A 24,677-nucleotide genomic window follows, 5' to 3' on the forward strand; every position below is an offset into this window, starting at 1 on the left:
GCCTGAGCAAAAACACAGACCACAGGCAGAAATGGTTACTGACTGTTGCTATTTGCTTTGGCATTTAAGCTATTATGGAAAACAAATAGGTACTATGATTACATCAGCATGAGAGGATTTCATTAAACCTTGATGAGGGAAACAGTAAGGGAAGTTTTTTACAGCTCCTGAGAAATAAATACTCCTGGAAGCAAATACAAATCAGTGAAATTGGCCTGCTACTCTAACCTACTTAATGAAACATTGAAATAAAGAGTTGCTTGAAGTAACACAGATACATGTATGTGTATAACAACTTAACTTTGGGAGATAAGAATAACTCATTGGAAGTTATCTACTACTGCCACACCAGAGCTTCGAAATTTTATGAAAATAAAATTCTTTTTTCATGAGACATTAAAACATAGAGCTACATAGACTAACATAGACATGTCTATGACGGCTTAAAGTTTGGAGACAAAGATAACTCTATGGAATTTACCTACTACTTTAATTTGTGGGCCTAGAACTAATATGATAATATGTCTGTTAAAACACTGAAGCGGGAGTGTTTCATAAGGCAATGTAAAGCTACTTTTTACAGCAAGAAGCCATAATTACCCAGAAGAAAGATGGGTGGAGAGGTTAGGCTGTACACTCAGTACTGTTTGTATGATAGTTCGAGCCTGACTTTCCATGCAGGTCATCTCGGAGTCGGTAGTCATTCCGAATAGGCTGGGAGAGTCAACTGTGGGTAGCTTATGGGTAATATGTCTCTTTATGTCGCTAAAAGCATACTCCACTGGCATGGGCTTGTAGAGCTGTCAAAATAGAGATTAAAAATATTTAAAATATAGCATGATGTTTTCCAATTTTTTTAACTTTTATACATTCAAACTGTAAGTTTACGTGACTGATACTTCCATGGTTCCCTTCCATCTTTGATGTGTCTAAAAGATTTCCAACATGAAATAAATGCACACAAATTGCCAGACATTTGAATGGCAACCTCATCTATTTGATCTTAACTACTTTTCTTTCTATCTTCAATTTGAAAGGAATGTTATACAGGTGGCTAAACTTGCCTCTGGAAAATACATATTGTGACCGCACCTGACACACCAGAGCACCTGACACAGGCTGCTCAATTAAGTTAGTATGAGGAGTTGAATGAACAAAATCAAAACTTCGTCTTGAAGTATAGTAACCAACTTTCAGTCAAGTTAAATGATTCAACTAATTATCAGAAATGCTGCCAGTGCATTTATTTAACTTTGACACATGATTAGCCACATGCATGACTACTAGGTCTGTCGATAACACATAGATGATTCCATGCACTAAGTACAAACCACCAGTCTACTTCCTGAAATGACTAATAAAGTATTGTGAATGTTTTGATAGAGAATTCTGATGGGTGGCAGCAAACATTCTGTTATGATGAATTACAGATGACAGCTGCAACAGTGTGACTACAGATGACAGGTGCTCTAGTATGACTAATTTGGTCATGGTTAAAATAAGTATTTTCCTATACTAAGTATTTGTAAACCTATTCGAGAGTGCAATGTACGTAGAAAGCTTTATGCTGACTGTTGCCGCTGACTTTGTATATACCTGAATGACAATAGACACATCGGCATATTTTAATATATTGAAAGGATATGCTGTACCTTCACACAAGCCCAATGATTAACCGCGTCTTATAAGACATGACGTGTCCGTTACATGAACAATGTTTTAAATTATTCTGAATATACTAACGAGAATAATGATATGCCAGCTTAGTCGAAACTCATGTATTTTTATAACAACAGTTTTTATATATATTCAGATACTTGAAACCTTTGAAAAAAGGTTTAAATTTGCAAAAAAAGTACCCTAAATATAGGCTAGAATAATGAGATCTTCAACATTTATAAATTGAAGGATGACTAGTGGTCATATCTCAACTTATTTCACCGACTTCTTTGATGAGTGCTGAAGTTTTAGTATTAGAAATTTGGGATTTTCTGTGTCAGTACATCGTAGTAAGCCGAGCTAACCAGTTTTTACTTGCTGGCATCAGTTGTTGTTGTTGTCATTGTTACTATTGGCAGAAGAATTGTGATTGCTATAGAGATTGGCATGCAGCGTGTTGATGAGATAGCATTGGGCAATGCCTGATTGTTTACGACTTCAAACAGTAAAAACATTTCCTGCTAAAGTACAGCGTGTGAAAAATGGCAAAACCTACAATGAAGTGTAAATATGAATACTTTCAACTATGCCTTAAAACCAAAGAAATATGTAACAATAGATTGTTAAAAAAGTAACTTGAAAAAAATGCAAAAATTTTTCGAACTTATACTAGAGTTAACTTTGCAGTTACCGTAAAACCTCTAATTGAACGTCACTTCTATTTGAATGCCCCCTCCAATTGACCGCCACTATAGAGGAAAGGTTGAAAAATGAAGCGCCATGGCATTCAATTAGAGGTTTTACGGTAACTCATGGAGTCTAAACTGATAAAATGATAATTCCTCATTCTGATAGCAGGTAAAAACATCCTGTTGGAATCAGAGACAAGAAAAAAGATATGTGAACAATGCTCACCCCATCAGTAGAGTACACGTGGTTCTCTTGCAGGGCGTGGCCAGAGTAGAATTTACTAAGAAGTGCATGCAAGCACCTGCGGTCCCAGTCATCGGTGACCCTACCTCCATAGGTGATGTCACCTGTAAGGTAATGCAAAGCCTTCCATGGCACTTCTTCGGCTCCATCCAACAACATCCCAAGCTGCAGCATCGCTACCTGCGGATGGAATGGTAAGAAGTGATTTAACCATGAGAGGTCATCCAAATTTATCTAAAGAGGTCTAACTTGATATTTAAAACAAGATTTTTAAAGGCTACAAGTTATAACGCTGCCTGCAGATGGAATGACCATGAGAGGTCGTCCAAATTTATGTAAAGAGGTCTAACTTGATATTTGAGACAAGATTTTCAAATACTACAAGTTATGAAAAAAAAACAGATTTTTTAGTTTTTATAAGTAAGATCATAGTTTGCCACTCCTGAAATCTATTACACGCAGCTTCCAACTTACGCAACAGCAAAGACATTGAGCATACTCGCTACATATCCTCGGTTTGCTGAGAACTTTCAACAGCAATGTTTTAGCAACAGTTTAACAACATTCATTGGTTAAAGATTGTGTCTCATACATGTTTCAAACAACAATGAGTTGTGGCCAGAATATCCTTAAATTAATATAGTTTATGAGGAAGTTACTATAACTAACGTACAGACCAAGAGATTATTATTATTAGGAAAGGAAATCCGAATGCCAGCCAAAGAAATATGCATTGCCCTGCTTGGACGAAGCCTCCAAATACATAAAACAAATAGTAAAATCTTTCAATCTAGGCAACTTTTGTTATCAACAATCATGATAAGCCCACCAACGCAGAGTTCCCCTTGATAAATACTGGGTCTGTTTGGACCACTTCAGCGAGCGCATGACCACCCAGTCTATGATAACACTAGCATTGTATCCTACAAAATATTGCAAAACTCAACCAGATTAGATCTTCATTAAGACCAGAATAGGCAATTAAAAGCATTCTCCATCAAAAGATAATTTCCATATTGTATGATTGGACAGAATGTTTATAGCCTGTGTTTGTGAGAAATAACCCAAAAGACTTTTTAAACTTTTAGGTTTGATACATCCACAGGAACAAAACATATTCTGTATGACTCGTAAACACTATCTTCCAGTGTATATCAAAAACATACGCCTTGAAATCAGTCTCTTTGTATATAATAACTAAAAATGAGTAATCTTTGACATGCTTCTATAACCTGATCACGCTTCTATAACCTAACCTTATCATGCTTCTAAACCGTGGCATGATAAAGCAAATACAATGAACAAAGATAAAATTTAGTCATCAAGTATACAGGTATATTACCTCTGTCATACTCCCAGATAAAAGGATATCTAAAACAAACTTGAAAAGTCAAAAGTTACCTCAAGATCAGAATCGTTGAACTCGTATGGAATATTCCAGCCAAGGGCGCCGTACTTCTTCCTTTCATGAATAACTGAGTTAAAGAGGCAGAGACCATAGAGGAGGTTCTTCATTGTCACACTTTTAGCACTTGTATAAAATCTCTCAAAGCTTCCACTTTGGATGGACCTTAAGAGGCTAGATTTGACACCTTGCGGAGCGTCTACAGCGACCTATCAGTAGATCAGAAAAAAGTAGGCTCTCTTTCAGAGTTGCATGTAGTAACAAGTTTGGGTGTTTTGGACCCTCTATAAGTAGAAGGTATGCGATTGTCATGCGTATGAGGTGGTCCGAATCCAATCATATACTTTTCAGCATTTTAGACGAATGACAGTAAGTTTTTTGAAAAGTACATGGCAAGAGATGATAACTGCGACAGGTAAGATTTGGTGCTGCTTTAAAAATGTTTTTACTGGATTCATCTGTGAGTGTTCAATAGAGTAATAACCGTACCAGTTACACGATGCTGACAAGTATGTGTAGAAGATAATTTTATGGAACCAAATAAATGCTTATCGCCTACTCCATACAATAATAGATGCATTTTCGATATTTATTCACACCTATCCTTCCAGGGTATGCATAGGGGGTATAAACGCGTGCTTATTTACATAAGGCTTTCAGAACCAATTAAACCTGCCGCAGTTATAACAAAAAACTCACCGAATTGACAAAACACTGAACTAATTAACAAAACACTTTTCTTAATAGGTAAAAGATAGCTGACAAAAGCCAAGTTGGTGCTGCAAGGTATGAAGTTGGTACTGTAGGCTATAAACCTTGATGCCTGTTTGGAGGATGGAAACAGGAAATTTATCCTCAGGCTTGCTGCTAAGGAACAGTCTAAATTGAGGGTCGACATCTGACTGGGGCTTGCTGAAGTTAGAGACGATAGACTTGAGTCTCGGCATCCACGAGGCTGCCAGGTGGCAGTTTTGAAGAAACACCCAGCGTCCTACAAATCCACATATCGAAGCCCTAATATAGGAGAGATTCTTTTGACAAGACTTCGGTGAAAGATACCAATTGAAATAAGCAGTTATTTATCCAGCTGATCAAAAGAGTAATAGCAAACATCTCCTCAGAGTTTTACCAACAAAACACTCAGAAAAGATCCCAAATAGATTGTAACAACCGAATGTTATTGTTGGGTGACTTGATATAATTTGATTATTTTATAAAGTCGACTTCATTTGCAAAGTCAGACTAAAGATATATTAATAGCTGAAATAAGTTACTTATAAGTATTACGTCTACTAGCAACATAACATCATTAGGCATAAACAGTGTAACAAAATTTAATATATAATACAAATGAGAACTACCATACTATGTGATATATTCAAATATAAAACCACATAAATAATGCAAAATAATATTATACATTGCGATAATATATTAATGTATTATAATGAATTAATATATTATAAAATCATATATAGGTGTATAAAATGACTTTAAAGATAATAACTATATTAAAATTACAATTATTGATACATAAATATACAAATATATCGTGTAGCAACATTATGCCAGCATTCAGTTTAACCTGTTGATAATACTATAGACGCCTAGAGGAGGCAGTAAATAGCTAACCGGAGAGAAACACTCATATATACTTGTAGGACACTAGTATACACAGTGCATAAATATTCCCTCCCAGTATTGTCACATAAGTAACAATCTCAGGACCCCCTTTGATAGCACCAAATATAAAACACCGGATTGATTAAACACTTCATAAAATGACTACTTCAGCTTGAAAATATCAACACGCACCTTTGAGTATTTGTGCTTTATTTATAAACTCCTCAGCTTTAGGACCTTGGCCTCGACCTAACGATACCATATCTAAATGTAAGGTGCTTCCTCTCATGTCCCGTGCAAACTTCAGAATCTGCCCTGTTGGATCTGAGCCTAAAATATGTGAACAAAAGTTACGCACGACCACGCAACTCTTAATAAAAGGATCGGACAATAATTTCTTTTAAATAAAAAACTATTTAATTCAAGAGAATTAATTGATTTATAACAAGGTAGAATAATATAAAGCTGATTCGGACAGAACCATCTTAGCACTATATTAAAGACTCCAACTACAACATTGACAACCATATTTTAATTTTAAATTACACTGATTGAGACTTGAACGTGTGAAAAAGATCTTTAATCGACAAATAATATGCATCCTTTTTTGCTTTATGATTTTTGTATGGCATAATATAGAAAACATTTTAGTTTAAAAGGAAATTTTTGCTAAGAGCTAAATATATATATGCACTATGGGAGAGCACTATGGGAGAGCATTATGAGAGAGCACTGTGGGGGAGCACTATGGGAGAGCAATATATACATGCACTATACATGCACTATACATGCTCTCCCATATGCACTATGGTAGAGCTTACTCTCCAGTATATAGTTTTCATCAGCGCTTTAAAATATTTATATTTAGTTTACTTCCTTCGTCTGGCCTGGCAAATAATACTCAGAATTATATATATATACATTGTATATATATATGTATATATATATAATGTATATATATACATTGTATATATATATGTATATATACACATGTATATATATATACAATGTATATATATACAATATATATATCTATATATACAATATATATATCTATATATACAATATATATATATATAAAATTTATTCATGTAAAACCTTAGATAAAAAACAACTTCATTACTATTAGTTTCATGTCTGTTACGCAGACAATCATCAGATGTTACGCAGACAATCATCCTGATGATTGTCTGCGTAACAGACATGAAACTAATAGTAATGAAGTTGTTTTTTATCTAAGGTTTTACATGAATAAATTTTATATTTAAGCTCTGATCACTCATTGAGCACTATTTGGCAGCTTTAACACACCACATTGGAATATATATATATATATATATTCCAATATACATATATACAATGTAGATATATATACACACCGTATATATATACACTGTATATATATATATACATGTATATATATATATATATATATATATATATATATATATATATATATATATATATATATATATATATATATATATATATATATATATATTATTCGATATTTAATAGAAACAATTTAAAACTTAGCTATAGCTGCATGAAGAATATTGGACAGATTATTACAAATAACAACAAAGCGCAGCTATCAAATGAAAAGCCAACAGCAACATGCAACTGTCGAGATAAAAGTACGTGTCCACTGCCAAATGCATGTTTGTCCAGTTCCGTCATCTATCAGGCTACAGTTATGACCAAAGAACCTAATGCTACCAAACAGACATATGTTGGCTTGACAGAGGGCTCATTCAAGAAAAGATATTACAACCATCGTAGCAGCTTCCACAATACATCAAAACGAACTTCAACAGAACTAAGTAATTATATATGGCAGCTTAAAGATCGATCCATCCAGTACGATATCAAGTGGAGAGTGTTGAAAAAAGCGAGTAGTTACAATAAGACCAGTAAACGCTGTAATTTGTGTATTTGGGAGAAATACTTCATTTTATACAAACCTGAGCTTGCAAGCTTAAACTCAAGAAACGAGCTTGTGTCAAAGTGCAGACATTCAAATAAGCACTTAATTTGCAATGCTGTGACATGAACCAATTAAATTGTTGTATTACCATATATGTAGCTGGCCTTTATCGTTAAGCTACTCGATGTGTTTTTACGTACAGTCATATGAGCTTCAAATCATTTTAATTTTACCTGATGAATGGTAGCAACCATGAAACTTTAAGTTGTAAAATGTTTTAAAAGTTTTCAGTTCTTAATATAGTTTATATAAATGCTCTATTTTAATATTGAGCACTCTCTTCTAGTGAACTGCAACCTTCTTCTTCATCAGTATACACGCTCCTTTTTAGTTGAGCACTTTTAGCGATCACTAGCAATGGAACGAATAAACTTTGACTACTCAGATAAGAACATTCCGATACCATCAGAGGACGAGTATATCAGGAAACTCATTGAGAAAACTGAGCAGTTTTGTAGACGTATGAGATGGAAAGCCTTCTTCTATTTAAACCCGAACATAACATCAGAAGACAAGGAAACCTACGGCTTTAAGTCCAGAAAGACACCACCAGTGATTCCAGAAACCAGCAAGTTTGAGACTCGTCTACTCAACATAATCAAACATATCAAGTTCAAGAAATTAAAGGATAATTTTTTAAGGAAGATGCAGTCTGACATTAAACAACATGCAAAGAATGTCAATACCATTCTAGTACCTGCAGACAAAACAACTAACTACTACAAGCTGGATACCAACACTTACAATGATCTTCTCAAAAACAGTATCACCAAGTCTTATAGCAAGGTCGATAATAACACTATATCCTCCATCACGAGAGAAACAATGGAGATAGCTGATTCTCTTAACATCAGTGACAGGATAGACTCATTGGCAACCAATGATGCCTTTATCACTTTAAAAGACCACAAGGCGAGTTTTGCATCTAAACCATCTTGCCGCCTAATCAACCCTACTAAGAACGAACTTGGCATCGTAAGCAAGAACATAGTAGAACGCATAAACTTTAAAATAAATAGCGCCATCAGCATAAATCAATGGAAGAACACACATGACGTAATCACATGGTTCAATGCTATTCCTAATAAGAAAGAGTGTAGATTTCTATCTTTTGATGTTGTTGAGTTCTACCCCTCCATATCTATTGACCTTCTATCTCTAGCTTTAGACTTTGCTACCAACTACGAGACTATAACATCTGATGAGCGCAGAATAATCTTGCACACCAAAAAGACCCTGCTATATAGTGATCATGAAGCATGGGGGAAATCAGGACATGCAGACTGCTTCGATGTGGCTATGGGCTCCTATGATGGAGCAGAGATATGTGAACTGGTTGGCTGCTTTATGTTACATCAGATAAACCAAATCACAAAAGAGACTTTTGGATTATACCGAGATGATGGACTTGGCGTAGTGAGAGCAACTCCTAAACAGACTGAGAAGCTCAAGAAAAATCTGTGCACATTATTCCATCGATATGGGCTGAAAATATCTGTAGATGCAAATAAAAGCACCGTTGACTTTTTGGATATATCGTTAGATCTACAGAATGAAGTATATAGACCCTTCAGCAAGCCTAATAATGTTCCTAGATACGTGCACACAAGATCTAACCATCCACCTTCCATCATCAAAAACATTCCAGCATCAGTCAACCTGCGCCTCTCCGCAATATCATCAAATCATGATATATTTAGACAAAATACAAAAGAGCACCAAGAAGCCCTTAATAGAAGTGGATACCATCATAAACTGACATTTAGTGAGAATATAACATCGCATAACACCAGAAGCAAACGCAGGAGAAATATACTTTGGTATAACCCCCCTTTCTCTAAAAATGTTGCCACCAATATAGGAAAGCTTTTCTTCAGAGCTCTGAGTGAAGAATTTCCCAAAGATCATAAACTTTATTCGATATTTAATAGAAACAATTTAAAACTTAGCTATAGCTGCATGAAGAATATTGGACAGATTATTACAAATAACAACAAAGCGCAGCTATCAAATGAAAAGCCAACAGCAACATGCAACTGTCGAGATAAAAGTACGTGTCCACTGCCAAATGCATGTTTGTCCAGTTCCGTCATCTATCAGGCTACAGTTATGACCAAAGAACCTAATGCTACCAAACAGACATATGTTGGCTTGACAGAGGGCTCATTCAAGAAAAGATATTACAACCATCGTAGCAGCTTCCACAATACATCAAAACGAACTTCAACAGAACTAAGTAATTATATATGGCAGCTTAAAGATCGATCCATCCAGTACGATATCAAGTGGAGAGTGTTGAAAAAAGCGAGTAGTTACAATAAGACCAGTAAACGCTGTAATTTGTGTATTTGGGAGAAATACTTCATTTTATACAAACCTGAGCTTGCAAGCTTAAACTCAAGAAACGAGCTTGTGTCAAAGTGCAGACATTCAAATAAGCACTTAATTTGCAATGCTGTGACATGAACCAATTAAATTGTTGTATTACCATATATGTAGCTGGCCTTTATCGTTAAGCTACTCGATGTGTTTTTACGTACAGTCATATGAGCTTCAAATCATTTTAATTTTACCTGATGAATGGTAGCAACCATGAAACTTTAAGTTGTAAAATGTTTTAAAAGTTTTCAGTTCTTAATATAGTTTATATAAATGCTCTATTTTAATATTGAGCACTCTCTTCTAGTGAACTGCAACCTTCTTCTTCATCAGTATATATATATATATATATATATATATATATATACATGTATATATATATATACAGTGTATATATATACGGTGTGTATATATATCTACATTGTATATATATCTACATTGTATATATATACAATGTATATATATACAATGAATATATATATACATTGTATATATATATACAATGTATATATATATACATTGTATATATATATACATTGTATATATATACAATGTATATAAATATACATTGTATATATACAATATGTATATAAAGCTATACAATGTATATATATACAATGTATATATATACATTGTATATATACATGTATATATATACATGTATATATATATACAATGTATATATATACATTGTATATATATACATTGTATAGCTTTATATACATATTGTATATATACAATGTATATTTATATACATTGTATATATATACAATGAATATATATATACAATGAATATATATATACATTGTATATATATATACAATGTATATATATATACATTGTATATATATATATATACATTGTATATATATACAATGTATATAAATATACATTGTATATATACAATATGTATATAAAGCTATACAATGTATATATATACAATGTATATATATACATTGTATATATACATGTATATATATACATGTATATATATACAATGTATATATATACATTGTATATATATACATTGTATAGCTTTATATACATATTGTATATATACAATATGTATATAAAGCTATACAATGTATATATATACAATGTATATATATACATTGTATATATACATGTATATATATACATGTATATATATACAATGTATATATATACATTGTATATATATACATTGTATAGCTTTATATACATATTGTATATATACAATGTATATTTATATACATTGTATATATATACAATGTATATATATATATACAATGTATATACATTGTATATATACATGTATATATATATATACATGTATATATAAATATACAATGTATATATATACAATATATATATACAATATATATATATATACAATATATATATATACAGTGTATATACATATCTACATTGTATATATATCTACATTGCATATATATCTACATTGTATATATATCTACATTGCATGTATATCTACATTGTATATATATACAATGTATATATATACATTGTATATATATATACAATGTATATATATATACGTTGTATATATACAATATATATATAAAGCTTATTTAAAACTACAGGTTAAAATCATTACTACTAATAATACAGTGCAATCATTACTATTAATTACAGCGTAAACTACATATACTTATATATATAGAACTATATATATAACTGCATATATATAACTACATATATATAACTACACACATATATATCTATATATATAGGCCTATATATATATATATATATATATATATATATATATATATAGGCCTATCTATATATATAACTACACATATATATATATCTATATATATAGGCCTATATATATCTACATATATAGGTCTATATATATATATCTATATATAGGCCTATATATATATATCTACATATATAGGCCTATATATATATATCTATATATAGGCCTATATATATATATATATATATCTATATATAGGCCTATATATATATATATATCACTATATATATAACTATATATGTATGCATATATATATATATAACTATATGTATATGCATATATATAACTATATATATAACTATTTATATAACTCTATAGGCGAGTGCTCAAACTCCCAGGTCCTTGGTAGGAGACCCGAGTTAGAGCAGAAATTACCACCCATACGGGTTAACCGGGGTGAGGAAACAATTTTTATAAATATAAAAATTTATATATATAAAAATTTTTATTTATAAAATATATATATATTTATATATAACTATATATATAACTATATATACAACTATATATATAACTATATATATATAACTATATATATAACTATATATATAACTATATATAAATAACTATATATATAACTATATATAACCATATATAAATATATGTAACTATATATAAATATATATAACTATATATAAATATATATACCTATATATAAATATATATAACTAAATATAAATAACTATATATAACTAAATATAAATATATATAACTAAATATAAATATATATAACTATATATATACATATATATATATATGTACATGTATATACATGTATATACATGTATATATAAATAATTATATATACAATTAATACATATACATATATGTATATATAATTCTGAGCATTATTTGCCAGGCCAGCCGAAGGAAGTAAACTAAATAATATAAACATTTTAAAGCGCTGATGAAAACTATATACTGGAGAGTAAGCTCTACCATAGTGCATATGGGAGAGCATGTATAGTGCATGTATAGTGCATGTATATAGTGCTCTCCCATAGTGCTCCCCCACAGTGCTCTCTCTTAATGCTCCCCCACAAGGCTCTCTCATAGTGCTCTCCCATAGTGCTCTCTCATAGTGTTCTCTCATAGTGCTCTCCCATAGTGCTCTCCCATAGTGCTCCCCCACAGTGCTCTCTCATAGTGCTCTCCCATAGTGCTCTCTCATAGTGCTCTCTCATAGTGCTCTCCCATAGTGCTCCCCCATAGTGCTCTCTCATAGTGCTCTCCCATAGTGCTCCCCCATAGTGCTCTCTCATAGTGCTCCCCCATAGTGCTCTCTCATAGTGCTCTCTCATAGTGCTCCCCCATAGTGCTCTCCCATAGTGCTCTCTCATAGTGCTCTCCCATAGTGCTCTCCCATAGTGCTCTCCCATAGTGCTCCCCCATAGTGCTCCCCCATAGTGCTCCCCCATAGTGCTCTCTCATAGTGCTCTCTCATAGTGCTCCCCCATAGTGCTCTCCCATAGTGCTCTCTCATAGTGCTCTCCCATAGTGCTCTCCCATAGTGCTCCCCCATAGTGCTCCCCCATAGTGCTCCCCCACAGTGCTCTCCCATAGTGCTCCCCCATAGTGCTCCCCCACAGTGCTCTCACATAGTGCTCTCCCATAGTGCTCTCCCATAGTGCTCTCCCATAGTGCTCTCCCCTAGTGCTCCCCCATAGTGCATATATATATTTCTTTTTCTCTAAAAGTATGCGTGTTTGTGGATCTGTCTGTCACTCCGGCTATAGCTATAGCGGACGCTGAATATTTCACCGATGCGGCCACACGTTACGATGCCCCTGTTAAGAAATATTTTTTCGTAAGGTTCAATTACTATATCTGGGGTCAAAGTCAATTCTTCTCACGCAATTATATCGTCTCCGTAGAAAGAGCCTCTACATTCCCTCACCGTTCAATCAGATAAAGACAGTCCGATATCTCATTTTTACATTTGTACCAAAGTCGAAAGGTACCAGTATAGACGTATTAAAAGTTTTGATGGATAGCTTCTGGTGGAACGGTAACCTTTTTTTATACACACACTTCTATGCAAGAATAGGTATTATTAATTCTACATATTCAGGATTTTTATTTCGCTTTCTCAGTTCGTGTTAATTGTATCATGACAGAATCATCTTCTATTGTAATCGTAGGAAAACAGACTTAATTTAGCTATTGCTAATTATTTCACATTTGCATCTAAACCTTTTTATAGTCGTTTTATTTTTTTTTATTTATCTGACCTGCACAAAACATTTTTCTTATGATACAAAGTTTAAAAGTTGTTTGACAAAGTTTGAAAACCTTTACAGTTGTTTTTATTTTCTCTCTTAATTTATTTCAATTACACAAAAACACTTTTCTCATAATATGTAGTTTGAAAGTTAGAATGGCAAATTTTGTTATAAGTTAAATACAAATCAATTTCCCATGAAAGACTTATTTATTACTCGGGCAACGCAGGGTAGCACAGCTAGTACATATATATTTCTCAAAGTCCATCGCCTGTTTTCCTTCGGTACGTCTAACTATAACTATCTTGGAATAATGACTCCGTATCACAGAAGATTTGAACCCGGACATTCCGGTATACTAGTCAGACGCTGTACCAACTCAGTCACACGAATGTGACCATTTCACTTGCGATATATGTCGCAATATGGCAGCAAATACACGACGACTTTGCGTACTACGCAGGGTGATTGCCTAACCTCACCGAGAGGGTAGCTTTTATTTGCCAGTCCAACTAAATATAAATATTTTAAAGCACTGATAAAAGCTACACCATAGAGTGAGTTCTTCCATAGTTATAATAGGTTATCTGCTTGATACACGGAATAGTAAGGCTTTACTAATATACTCTCTATAGGGTTAAAAAGGAGCTGACAGCAATTCATATAAGATTTAAAAAGACGTAGATTTAAGTTGCAAAAATAAAAAGACGTTTTATTAAACCAGCGTTGCGGCACATTTAATAAAAACCAATGCAGCTATACCTTTTCGAGTTTAGCTTTCGCACCCTTTTAGAATGAAGATTAAATTTAATTTCTAAACTATGCAATTTTGTTACTAAAACGGTTTCTAAAAAACATTACTTGTATTTAGTATTATTTTCGTGTCGACACTGTGTTACGAGGCTCTGACTCCATTTTCATTAATATTAAAATTTCTCCTATATTGCGAAGATTTGAAAGACAATATCAAGGAGAAACATTCAACTCAGAGCTTTTCCAAAAATGGCTTTTAGGCTGTAAGTTACAGAAAATTCCTCTATGACTAGCACAATCATGGAAATCTGACTCTATCTCATAGCACTTTACATTATTCATGAAATGATACACGAGGAAATACTGCACCTGGAAAGGTTCCTCATTGGCTAATAGGAAACTGACTCACCTGTAGCCAATAGAAATATTAGTGGAGTTTTAGCGTTGACTTCATCAAATACTTCCCTGAGCTCGTACTGTGGAGCCTGCAGCGAGAGTATAGATTAGGGGAAGTTTCTATCATACACTTCCATAAGAACACATATGGGAAAACTACCGTAGTGCGCAAAATGAACTGAGCCCCCTTTGTTCGTTAAACAAATTTCTCAAACTTATTTATAACTTGTTGATCAAGTCTTTGTTACAAGTGAACAAACATAAATTATATACCATAAATTATATATCAATAGATTCAACCTCTAGTCACAATTCAGAATATCTCATCAAATCATGTCTAGGATGCAACCCACTCAGATTAGATGCAGTTTCTCGAACCAATGTAATAAAACTGATTGAATTACATATCAGCAGGTTTCGTGATATGATTTCAGGTTTCTAAAATTTATACTTTAATATAAATTAAATTATAAATTTAAATTCTTTGTTACCAACAATCTAGTCTTGTAGGTTATTTCTTGCATAATATGGATGTCTGTCGAAAATTGGCATTGACTTGCATCTTAGCGATGCATGCTTGGGTCAAGCAGTATGGTAGAGAAGAGGTGACCCAGTTTTCAGTATCTACCACTTCCGTAACTGTCAGATTATCCCGAAGCCTTTGCAACACATCCTGTCTGACAGAGCCAGGTAGGCATTTCACTTGCCCAGTGTGCAAAGAACAGAGGTGAATCTTTAATGTGCCCACATTGTCAGTGTGGTACACGGAGCCTCCAAGTTATGGGCTAGATCCAAAAGACTCAGCAGTTTAGAGTTGAAAGCTTGTTGAGAGCTTTTTGTCAGATCGGCATTAAGCAGGACTCGAACCACCGACCCCTTGGTTGACAGTCAAAGGCGCAATCACTCGACCATGCCTAGTGGGTGTCTGTTTGTTTCTGACGTTTCTTGCATAACACCACAAACAAACAGAATATTGCAGTACAAAGTGTGCAGCAAAACAAGAAATGTTCAGAATTTAGCCTGCATGATCATTCAAAACATAAGTTTAAAAATGATTGGTTTAAATATTTGAAATCAGAACAAAATAAGGATTAATTTAATATATGATTTATGGTTATTGACTAAATTCACGATGAGTAACAATATCGCAAATGAGAGTTTTAGTTTTCCAACTAAGGGGTCCAGTATATTCCACACACCACTGCAGATGATACAAACATCTATTAGAAGTGCTGATATGAAGTGTTAAACATATTTTTCATCAGATGTCTATGAAGAAGTACTAGCCAAGATATGGCTAAGCGAACATGTTGTAGTTAATATGCCTAAATTTACTTCTAAAAAGTCATTCAAAAGACCAGAAGCTAGTCTATGTATCTATATACATGTATATATATATTTTTTTTTTCAAAGTATGTTTTATGTCTGTATGTCTCTATGTCGTTGTGTCGTGTGTCTGCATTCCGGCTATAGCTATTAAAATCTTGGAATAAATAATCCATACCGAAGAAGATTTTATCTCGGACCCTCCCGTCCGCCAATTCGACACCCTACCCAATAGGTCGCAGAGAATGTGTTATTATATATGGGTCGCTATATGGGAGCACATACCCAACGGCTTTGCATACCACGCAGGGTGATTGCGCAAGTAAGTGATTGTCATTAGTTAGCTTTCTAAAAATTTTCCATTGGCAATCTGTCAGGCTAATAGTATGTGGCAAGCAGCTCTCATTACTTCTCATCGTTTATAAGCTGATTTTTAATACCCAGGCATACCCAGAGGTAGCACAGCTAGTGTAAGTATATATGTAAGCATATATGCTGTACAACCAATGTTTCGGCAGATTTCCCATAATATTTCTGTTAAATCTGTGCGTAAAAATTCTATGTTTCAAGTTGGTTAAACAAATATTTTTTAGACTTAGTTTTAAACATGAAATTCTCAACTGTTTTCGATTTCCTTTGAAAAGTCTGCAATGCTCACACACTTATTATCACTGAAACCAGCATCATATGATGAAAGACGTCAAGAGGAGGGGTTAACCGACAGCCACCATCCAACTGCGTGTCGATGTTGTAATTTGCATCATAATAAACTGATATAAATGTCATGAGTACCTTAGCATATCTGTCACCCATCTGCTGCTCAATAAATATTCTCATAGACGGTGTCAGTGAATCTGGCCTCAGAACCTTGACAAGCATTATTCTCTGAAAGGGGCTGAGGTACTCCCATGTGAAGACAACTTCTTCTGTTTCTTTGTCTGAGAGCATAAATAAAACATTGACTTGTATAGGAAGCAAAGTTTGCGCTCTACCATAGTTTTTGGCTAGTTAACAGTCTAATAACAATGTACTAATAAGCCATGTTTGATCGACTGGTGCTTACGTGAGAATTTAAAAAGTGGGCAAACTTTCTGAAAAAGATCTCTCAAAGTAGGAAAAGCTCATTCGATACGTACCGCTGCTATCAGAAGTCCACGGATGGGCAATCAAACTGTACACATCAGAAGCTGTCTTAAATGAACTCCATTGCTTATGACAGTTACGGATTGATCGACAGAGACCAGCAAAGACTGGGAGAATAACTTCCAGATGTTGACACAGCTTCCACATGGAGTCTTTTACCCAGTTTGGACGTTGTGGCGCATCTCCTTCGCGTGATACAAACTCGAGTCTTTGCATCGCTGATAAACCTACGTTTGTAAAAGAAACTCATAAAATGCTGGATATCTCTGTACATACTACAGAAACCGTCTTTGATGAGCGCATTGCAGTTCGAAAGAACCCTACAAGTTATTCAAAGTAACAAAAGATGGATTCATGCTAATTGCATGCGAGCTTCCTCTTGGGAGAGGTTTGACAACTCCTTGGAAGCCATGCTAGATTATCTATGTTTACATCACCAGCCATTGCAAGGCCTTTGGAAGAGCAGTGATTGTAATTATGGGAGGACTTTCAATATACACTATAATTGTATATATAAATATAATAATATATAATAATATATTATACATATTATAATATATTATTATACATATAACATATATCTACATATATCTAATAATATAATATATAATAATATACACATATAGGTATAACTGACAGATAACATATATGCAACTGTCAACTATATTTTATCTGTCAGGCAACTGTATGTTATCTCTTATATTGTACTGTATTTCTTGCTATTGTTAGTATTATAGCAAAGCTAGCTAGATTTGAACTTTTTTGATTGGTTTACGTAGCTTTGTAAGAACAAATAAATGAACTATCTGCGGTATTGATAATGCACAAACTACTATTTCATATCTCTATTAACAAATCCCACTTGATCATTGTGTGGCTGTGCGTATGTTATTCTATGTGATTGTTACGTGCCTCAACATCTCTATGGTGGATTTTGTCGAAACTTCACAAGAATATGCTCCTAGCAATAGTAACAATCATCGTACTAATACAATAACAATCTATCTACCAGATGGCAGCATTAAATTGATGCCGCTGTTATACCGTCATGCTGCTGTAACACCTCTTCATCGAGCATGTTAGCGAGAACAGGTCCCTGTAAGAAGGCCTGCCACTCGATATCAGCAATAGCATCGACTCCGCTGACCGTGTCTGGAAAGTTCTGCTTGGCCTTCATGATGTTGGCTGTCAGAAGGAAGGAGAAGACAAGCTGGTGCTTAGAGAAGAGAGCCATAGACACGACCCTGTAGACTTGCCACGTCAGACTGAAATGAGAAAACATTCCATAGAAGCAACATGTGTATATTCAAGTTTAGATAACTTCTAAACAGTTTGGTAGGGAATCAATTTTTATCATATACTTAAATAGATATGAAGTTAACAGATTTGTAGTTATTGCTAAAGGATCACTTAACGTAAGCCAGAAAACAAATGAATCATAACCAAACGGTTTTTATAACAGCTCTACTACAAACTATCACCGTTCCCTCGTCAGGAAACAAGAAAAATGCTTGAAAATTGAACAAAACTAACACAAAATTGCATTAAACTTTAGCAACTCGGGTAAATAAAAATGACAGTCGCGTAAACTAAAGTTTAGAAAACCTCAAAGTAAAAATACTGTTAAACTCTACCCATTAATCATGAGTCGCATGTATGAATCAAGCTGAGCTGGAGTCATCATCTCACTCGCCATTCTTGTTGATTGTCTCCTCCGACTAGCAAATGGCAACTGTGATGATCTGCAACAGATAACAAGTCCCCACTTGGTAAATTTAATACTGTTTTGGAAAAAGTGACATGCATCTAGTGAAACTTATAATGTTTTGTATTTACTATTATAGTTTTTTATAATTCCTCATTATCGTTCATTAGTATTATTATAGAAAATCTATCTAAATTTTAACTTTTTGTGATTGGTATTAAGGTTATGTTCGCTCCCGAGAAAAAAAACTGCTCTATGGTATCAATAATGCAAAAACTACCTTTCCATATCTCTATTAATAAATTCCACGTTGTCATTGTGTGTGCATGTCTGCTGATTTGCGTAATCGCTATACAATTTAGGAAATTTTTTTGGAAGGCTCCCTGCCTTCTGGCAGGTTGCCAAAAATATTTGCTATTAATATTTTCTTACAATCAGCTTCTCAAATCCTGATTAGATCTCAATCTGATTAGATGCTCAAGAATGCGCCTTGACATGCTTCAAGGACAATATGGATTGCGCTCATGGATTGCTGTCGTGAAAGTGGTGTCATATTTTGCGCTGAACATCTACAAGCGTGCTGCAGGTTACCTGATTGAATATGAACGAGATCCCGAGCAACCCTAAGCTTGATGCTAGTATTGTAACAAGTTTCATCAATTACTTTACAGAATTTGTATGAAGTATTTGCAGAAACATTAAGCGGTTGATTTCTCTTTCTATCAACAGCAGTAGACAACACCGACTTTATCTACCAAATCTACCTCCTCCTTACACAGAACCAATTTCTTATGTCTACACTCATTACACATCTGTTCGCTATCGGTTGGGTTCTACGAACTATTCCATATAATTATAGCTTTGATGATGGGGTCTTACTTTCGGTCGCTGCTCATTCTTTCTTCCGTCTGCATATCTAGACTGGCTCCAACGCTTATCTCAGGGCTCTGTCTTGAAGATGGCCTAATCACCCCTAAAACAAACATGGTCAGACTAAAAAAAACCCACATAATCTAAGTTACACTCTAGAGGCAGTTGGCATTTTTTAATAACTGCAAACTGGCCCAGACAATAGTGTTTGTCCCAGCCAAAAAGAAAATTCCCAATAGCTAACTGTGAAAGAGCAGAAAAAATTGGCAGCTCTTGAAGCGTAGAAGGGTCAATGCAAAAAATGAAGGTGTTTGTGAACCAGGCAGCGATGGTACTTTTTGTCTGAGCCAACAACAAAATTTTCAATAGATAACTTTGAAGGGCAGAAAGAATTGGCAGGTCTTGAAGCTTAGAAAAATCAATGAAAGAAATGAAAGTGTTTGTGAATGGCCATACTTTTTGTCTGGGTCAAAAAAAAAATTTCCAATAGATAACTTTCAAAGAAAGAAGAAAATTTTAATCTGTGAAAGTTGAGTCTTCATATAGATTTACAGTATGACATTAATCCAAAGATATTAGGAATCCCAAAGTCCACCAATCATATTCTAAATTTTTCCTGCTTCTTTTAGTGAAGGGAATTAAAAACTGAGACATATCTTGTGGAATTCACTTACTGACTCAGCAAACTTTCCATAGTATACTGAAATACTCTTCCATAGAGATTTAATGAGACAAGATCTAAGTTAATTAGCCATCTTCAACCACAGACAATGTTTAGCTTGTCATAATCTACTGATGATTAGCTCTATTAGTTCTTCTTGCGGGACTCCACTTTAGTCACGCTTGATGTCATCCACCACAACTTACCAGGAACTTATCTTAAACTTTCTCCAATGTGTACATCACACAGGCCTACTCATTATTTTGGATGGTATCAACAACAGTTTCACTGTGTACACTTAACCCCATGTTATATGCATACATAAGAGAATGATAATATGATACTGCATATTGTTGGAATCCTCTACCAAACGCAGACATGTTATTGGTCTCTTATATGCATTAGGCATAATTTGAGTTGAACTTATGAGATATAATTTGAAGCAGTATTAGCAGGGAATGAGTAGAAAGAAAAATCTATCATGCGCTTTCTATTCTAGAAGCTGTTTCCTGCGTTCTCTACTCCGGCAATTTGAATTGAACAACGAAAGCTCTTTTATGGTTGATTTTAATAAAACTTGACACGTTTGGTCTCAAACAATTGTCTCAAAACAACAAACTGAAATGTTTTATAGAGTATTAAGTCTACAAGCAAATATAAATTAGCATGGAATGGATATTAAATTGCAAATTGCAAATTATTACAAGATTTATTCTATAAGGTTTCTCTCGAGCACTTTCACCTCATTAGATTGTTAATTGCATTAAGAAGTATCCAAGATAAACTGTGAAACTTTATATGGTTACCTAGGAGTGCTAAGCTATAAAAAATGTTAATTACTCGTAAATTTGATTGGAATTTAGAAAAAATACATTCTGCTCAAAGAATATTTCCAGAAAAGCAACACAAAGAAAAAATGTAAGTCAGTTTTATTCTCGTTTCTAATAAATACTCAGTTAATAGTGCCAGTTTGTTCCTTAAAGAGCATCAGGAATGTCTGACAAAAAGCTATGTATGTTGTACGCAGGCATTCATGCTTGGTTGTTAAGATTAGATATTAAAAAATTATAAAATTATACTGACTAGTACCCTGGTAGTTCACCAGGTGCAATAACTAACTGCAATCTAATTGCACAATTATTCAGAAACAGAGCAAGGTGGTCCACTGGTACAGGTGGTAGAGTGTCAGCCTACTAACCTGAAAGTATGAGTTCAAATCCTATTGAAAGTAATATTTTTTTCTACAAGCATGGTTTCGAACAGTCGGATGAACCCAGCTCTTATTATAGTAAAAACTAAATCTTATTAGTTTGACCAAGTACATAAGTTCTTCGATAATTTCTACTATAGCATCACAATTGCCCCAAACAAACATGTTGGCATTAAAAGAAGGCTGCCGGTCCAAAGGCATAGGCGGAAGGGCTGGGTGTTACGACAAGGCTTACCTGACAGGCTTCTCCCTGGGTCCATATCAGCAGATTTTCTTGGCAGCTCTTGAAGCTTAGAAGGGTCAATGCAAGAAATGAAAGTGTTTGTGAACCAGGGCAGCGACCACTGGTACATGTAGTTGATGCTGGACAACTCAGATAGTACAAAGTAGAGGACGGCTCCTCGAGTGGCCACCTGCAGGTATGACATACTTTCTATTGTATTTATAACAGACAAGAGGTCATTTTAATCTCTAAGAAGGATGTTAAAAATAATATATGAATTTAATTATTTTTGCTAAGTTATCTGTTCATTCATTAGACAAGGCGAAACAACTTCACAACTCATGATGCACTACCAATTTTGTAAGGATACCTATGTTTTAGCCATCTACATATATATTACTTAATAACTGTGAGCTGAGGCTCATAAGAATCACAGACTATGCAAACTCGTGAGTTTATAGTGAAAACAAGCCCTAATCTGACAAAAAATGGAGAGATGAATATCAAAAGATGGTATCAATGAACTGATGAACAAACAAACTAGATGCCATGCAGACGCTTTCTAGTAGCTTCAAGGGCTTGATGATGTCTGACAAAAAGATTTATGGAGTTTTGTTTTCTTATGGTTAGACACGCTGGAGAGAACTAACTGAAATAGATCAATGACAATTTCCCATAAAAATAAGCACCTTCTCAATACACATTGACTTATGCTTCAATATTAATGAATGTTCTATTGTAACAAGTCAGATTCTCTCTGTGCTCGTGAGCTTCCACAGCTTTCATCCTCAGCAAATTTCAAAGCTAACACATTAATCTCCTAGTTGACTCATCATGCTAATCCTTTAAGAAAAATTCAATCAGCATAATAAAGGAATCTACATATTCTTACTATGAATATACAGTAAATGCTTCATCACTTTTATGAAGTTAATACATGACTTATCAGTTTAATATAACACAAAGTTTTTGATAGTAAGCAGTGGAATATGCCTATGCATGATGATAGATATTGTAGTACACATGTACATGATAGTGTAATACACATGATAGTGTAATACACAAGTACATGATAGTGTAATACACGTGTACATGATAGTGTAGTACACATGTACATGATAGTGTAATACACATGTACATGATAGTGTAATACACATGTACATGATAGTGCAATACACAAGTACATGATAGTGTAATACACATGTACATGATAGTGTAATACACATGATAGTGTAATACACAAGTACATGATAGTGTAATACACAAGTACATTATAGTGTAGTACACATGTACATGATAGTGTAATACACATGATAGTGTAATACTCTTGTACATGATAGTGTAATACACATGATAGTGTAATACACATGTACATGATAGTGTAATACACAAGTACATGATAGTGTAATACATATGTACATGATAGTGTAATACACAAGTACAAGTAATGTACATTATAGTGTAAGATACATAGACAAATAATGAAAGACTCACAGGTAAGTATTTTTGTCTCATAATGTTCATATCCTTCTCTGTCTGCTCAGAGAGATTCATTCTTTTGCCGATCTCTAGTGACATAGTCTTACTCTGCTCAAGGGTACTGATGAGATCCTCATCATCCAGGATGTGACCTTCAGACATGATATGGGTAAAGACATACATGAAGAAATATGTGTTTATATAACCTTGGTATAGGCCAGTGCTTCACAGTGTAAAGCACGATACCCCCATCTCAAAGGGGCTTGAGCCTTCGTTATGGGGTGCGCTTGACCTCAGAGAACACGCTTTTTATTTTATTGTCTGGCTATTCAAGAATAAAGTGCAATCACACCTCCACTACATCAGGGGCGGTGGCGGTCTCATTATCAGTGTGTGGGCAAAGAACATTCGCTCAGTAGTGTAGGAATGTTGTTTGAGCAGATTATATGCACCACCAACACAACACAGAACAAGAGTACGAAGTGTAGAGAGCAGACCCTCAAGAAAAAAATGTTTAACAGAGATTAAATAACAGGCAGAGAGAAATGGAAATAAAGAGACAAAAAAAGACTCTTGAAAGCTAAGATGAGGAAATCTAACGGAGCATATGTAGCGCCTGGATTTATCGTGACGCATTTTATTTTTAAATTTTATATCACTTCTTTTTTTTCTCTTCGGTATTAATAAGGAAACAATATTATGCAGAGGTGTACTTACAACAATTTTATAGACAATTCATATTATTTATAATTGTAGTGGGGAAGGGGGGCACGAGGTCTTTTCTCTTTCCTTGGAAAATAACAGGAAATATTTGAGAAGCACTGGAATATGCGCTCTTGTCTGTTATGGGTCAGCTAGAGACTCTAATCGATATGTTACGGCAGCAGCAACAAGCACCTGCGATTTCTGATATAGCCTGAGAAAACATAAAGATTGTT

At 34.1% G+C, this 24,677-nt stretch overlaps 1 protein-coding gene across 1 annotated transcript in view; it reads right to left on the minus strand.

Annotated features, from left to right (window-relative positions):
* The window catches only part of LOC137401061 (dynein axonemal heavy chain 6-like), a 106,544-nt gene that overhangs the window by 9,787 nt on the left and 72,080 nt on the right, over positions 1-24,677 (minus strand). The window contains exons 64-76 of the mRNA XM_068087411.1: positions 23,755-23,891; positions 22,273-22,450; positions 20,176-20,269; positions 19,226-19,333; positions 18,636-18,856; positions 17,585-17,818; positions 17,241-17,386; positions 15,136-15,211; positions 5,813-5,950; positions 4,813-4,988; positions 3,994-4,206; positions 2,575-2,772; positions 601-800 (exon numbers count right to left, since the gene is read on the minus strand). Coding sequence (XP_067943512.1) covers positions 601-800; positions 2,575-2,772; positions 3,994-4,206; positions 4,813-4,988; positions 5,813-5,950; positions 15,136-15,211; positions 17,241-17,386; positions 17,585-17,818; positions 18,636-18,856; positions 19,226-19,333; positions 20,176-20,269; positions 22,273-22,450; positions 23,755-23,891 — 2,119 coding nt within the window. The remainder of the gene's footprint in view (positions 1-600; positions 801-2,574; positions 2,773-3,993; positions 4,207-4,812; positions 4,989-5,812; positions 5,951-15,135; positions 15,212-17,240; positions 17,387-17,584; positions 17,819-18,635; positions 18,857-19,225; positions 19,334-20,175; positions 20,270-22,272; positions 22,451-23,754; positions 23,892-24,677) is intronic.

This window comes from Watersipora subatra, chromosome 7 (genome assembly GCF_963576615.1).
Source record: "Watersipora subatra chromosome 7, tzWatSuba1.1, whole genome shotgun sequence".
NCBI lineage: Eukaryota > Metazoa > Bryozoa > Gymnolaemata > Cheilostomatida > Watersiporidae > Watersipora > Watersipora subatra.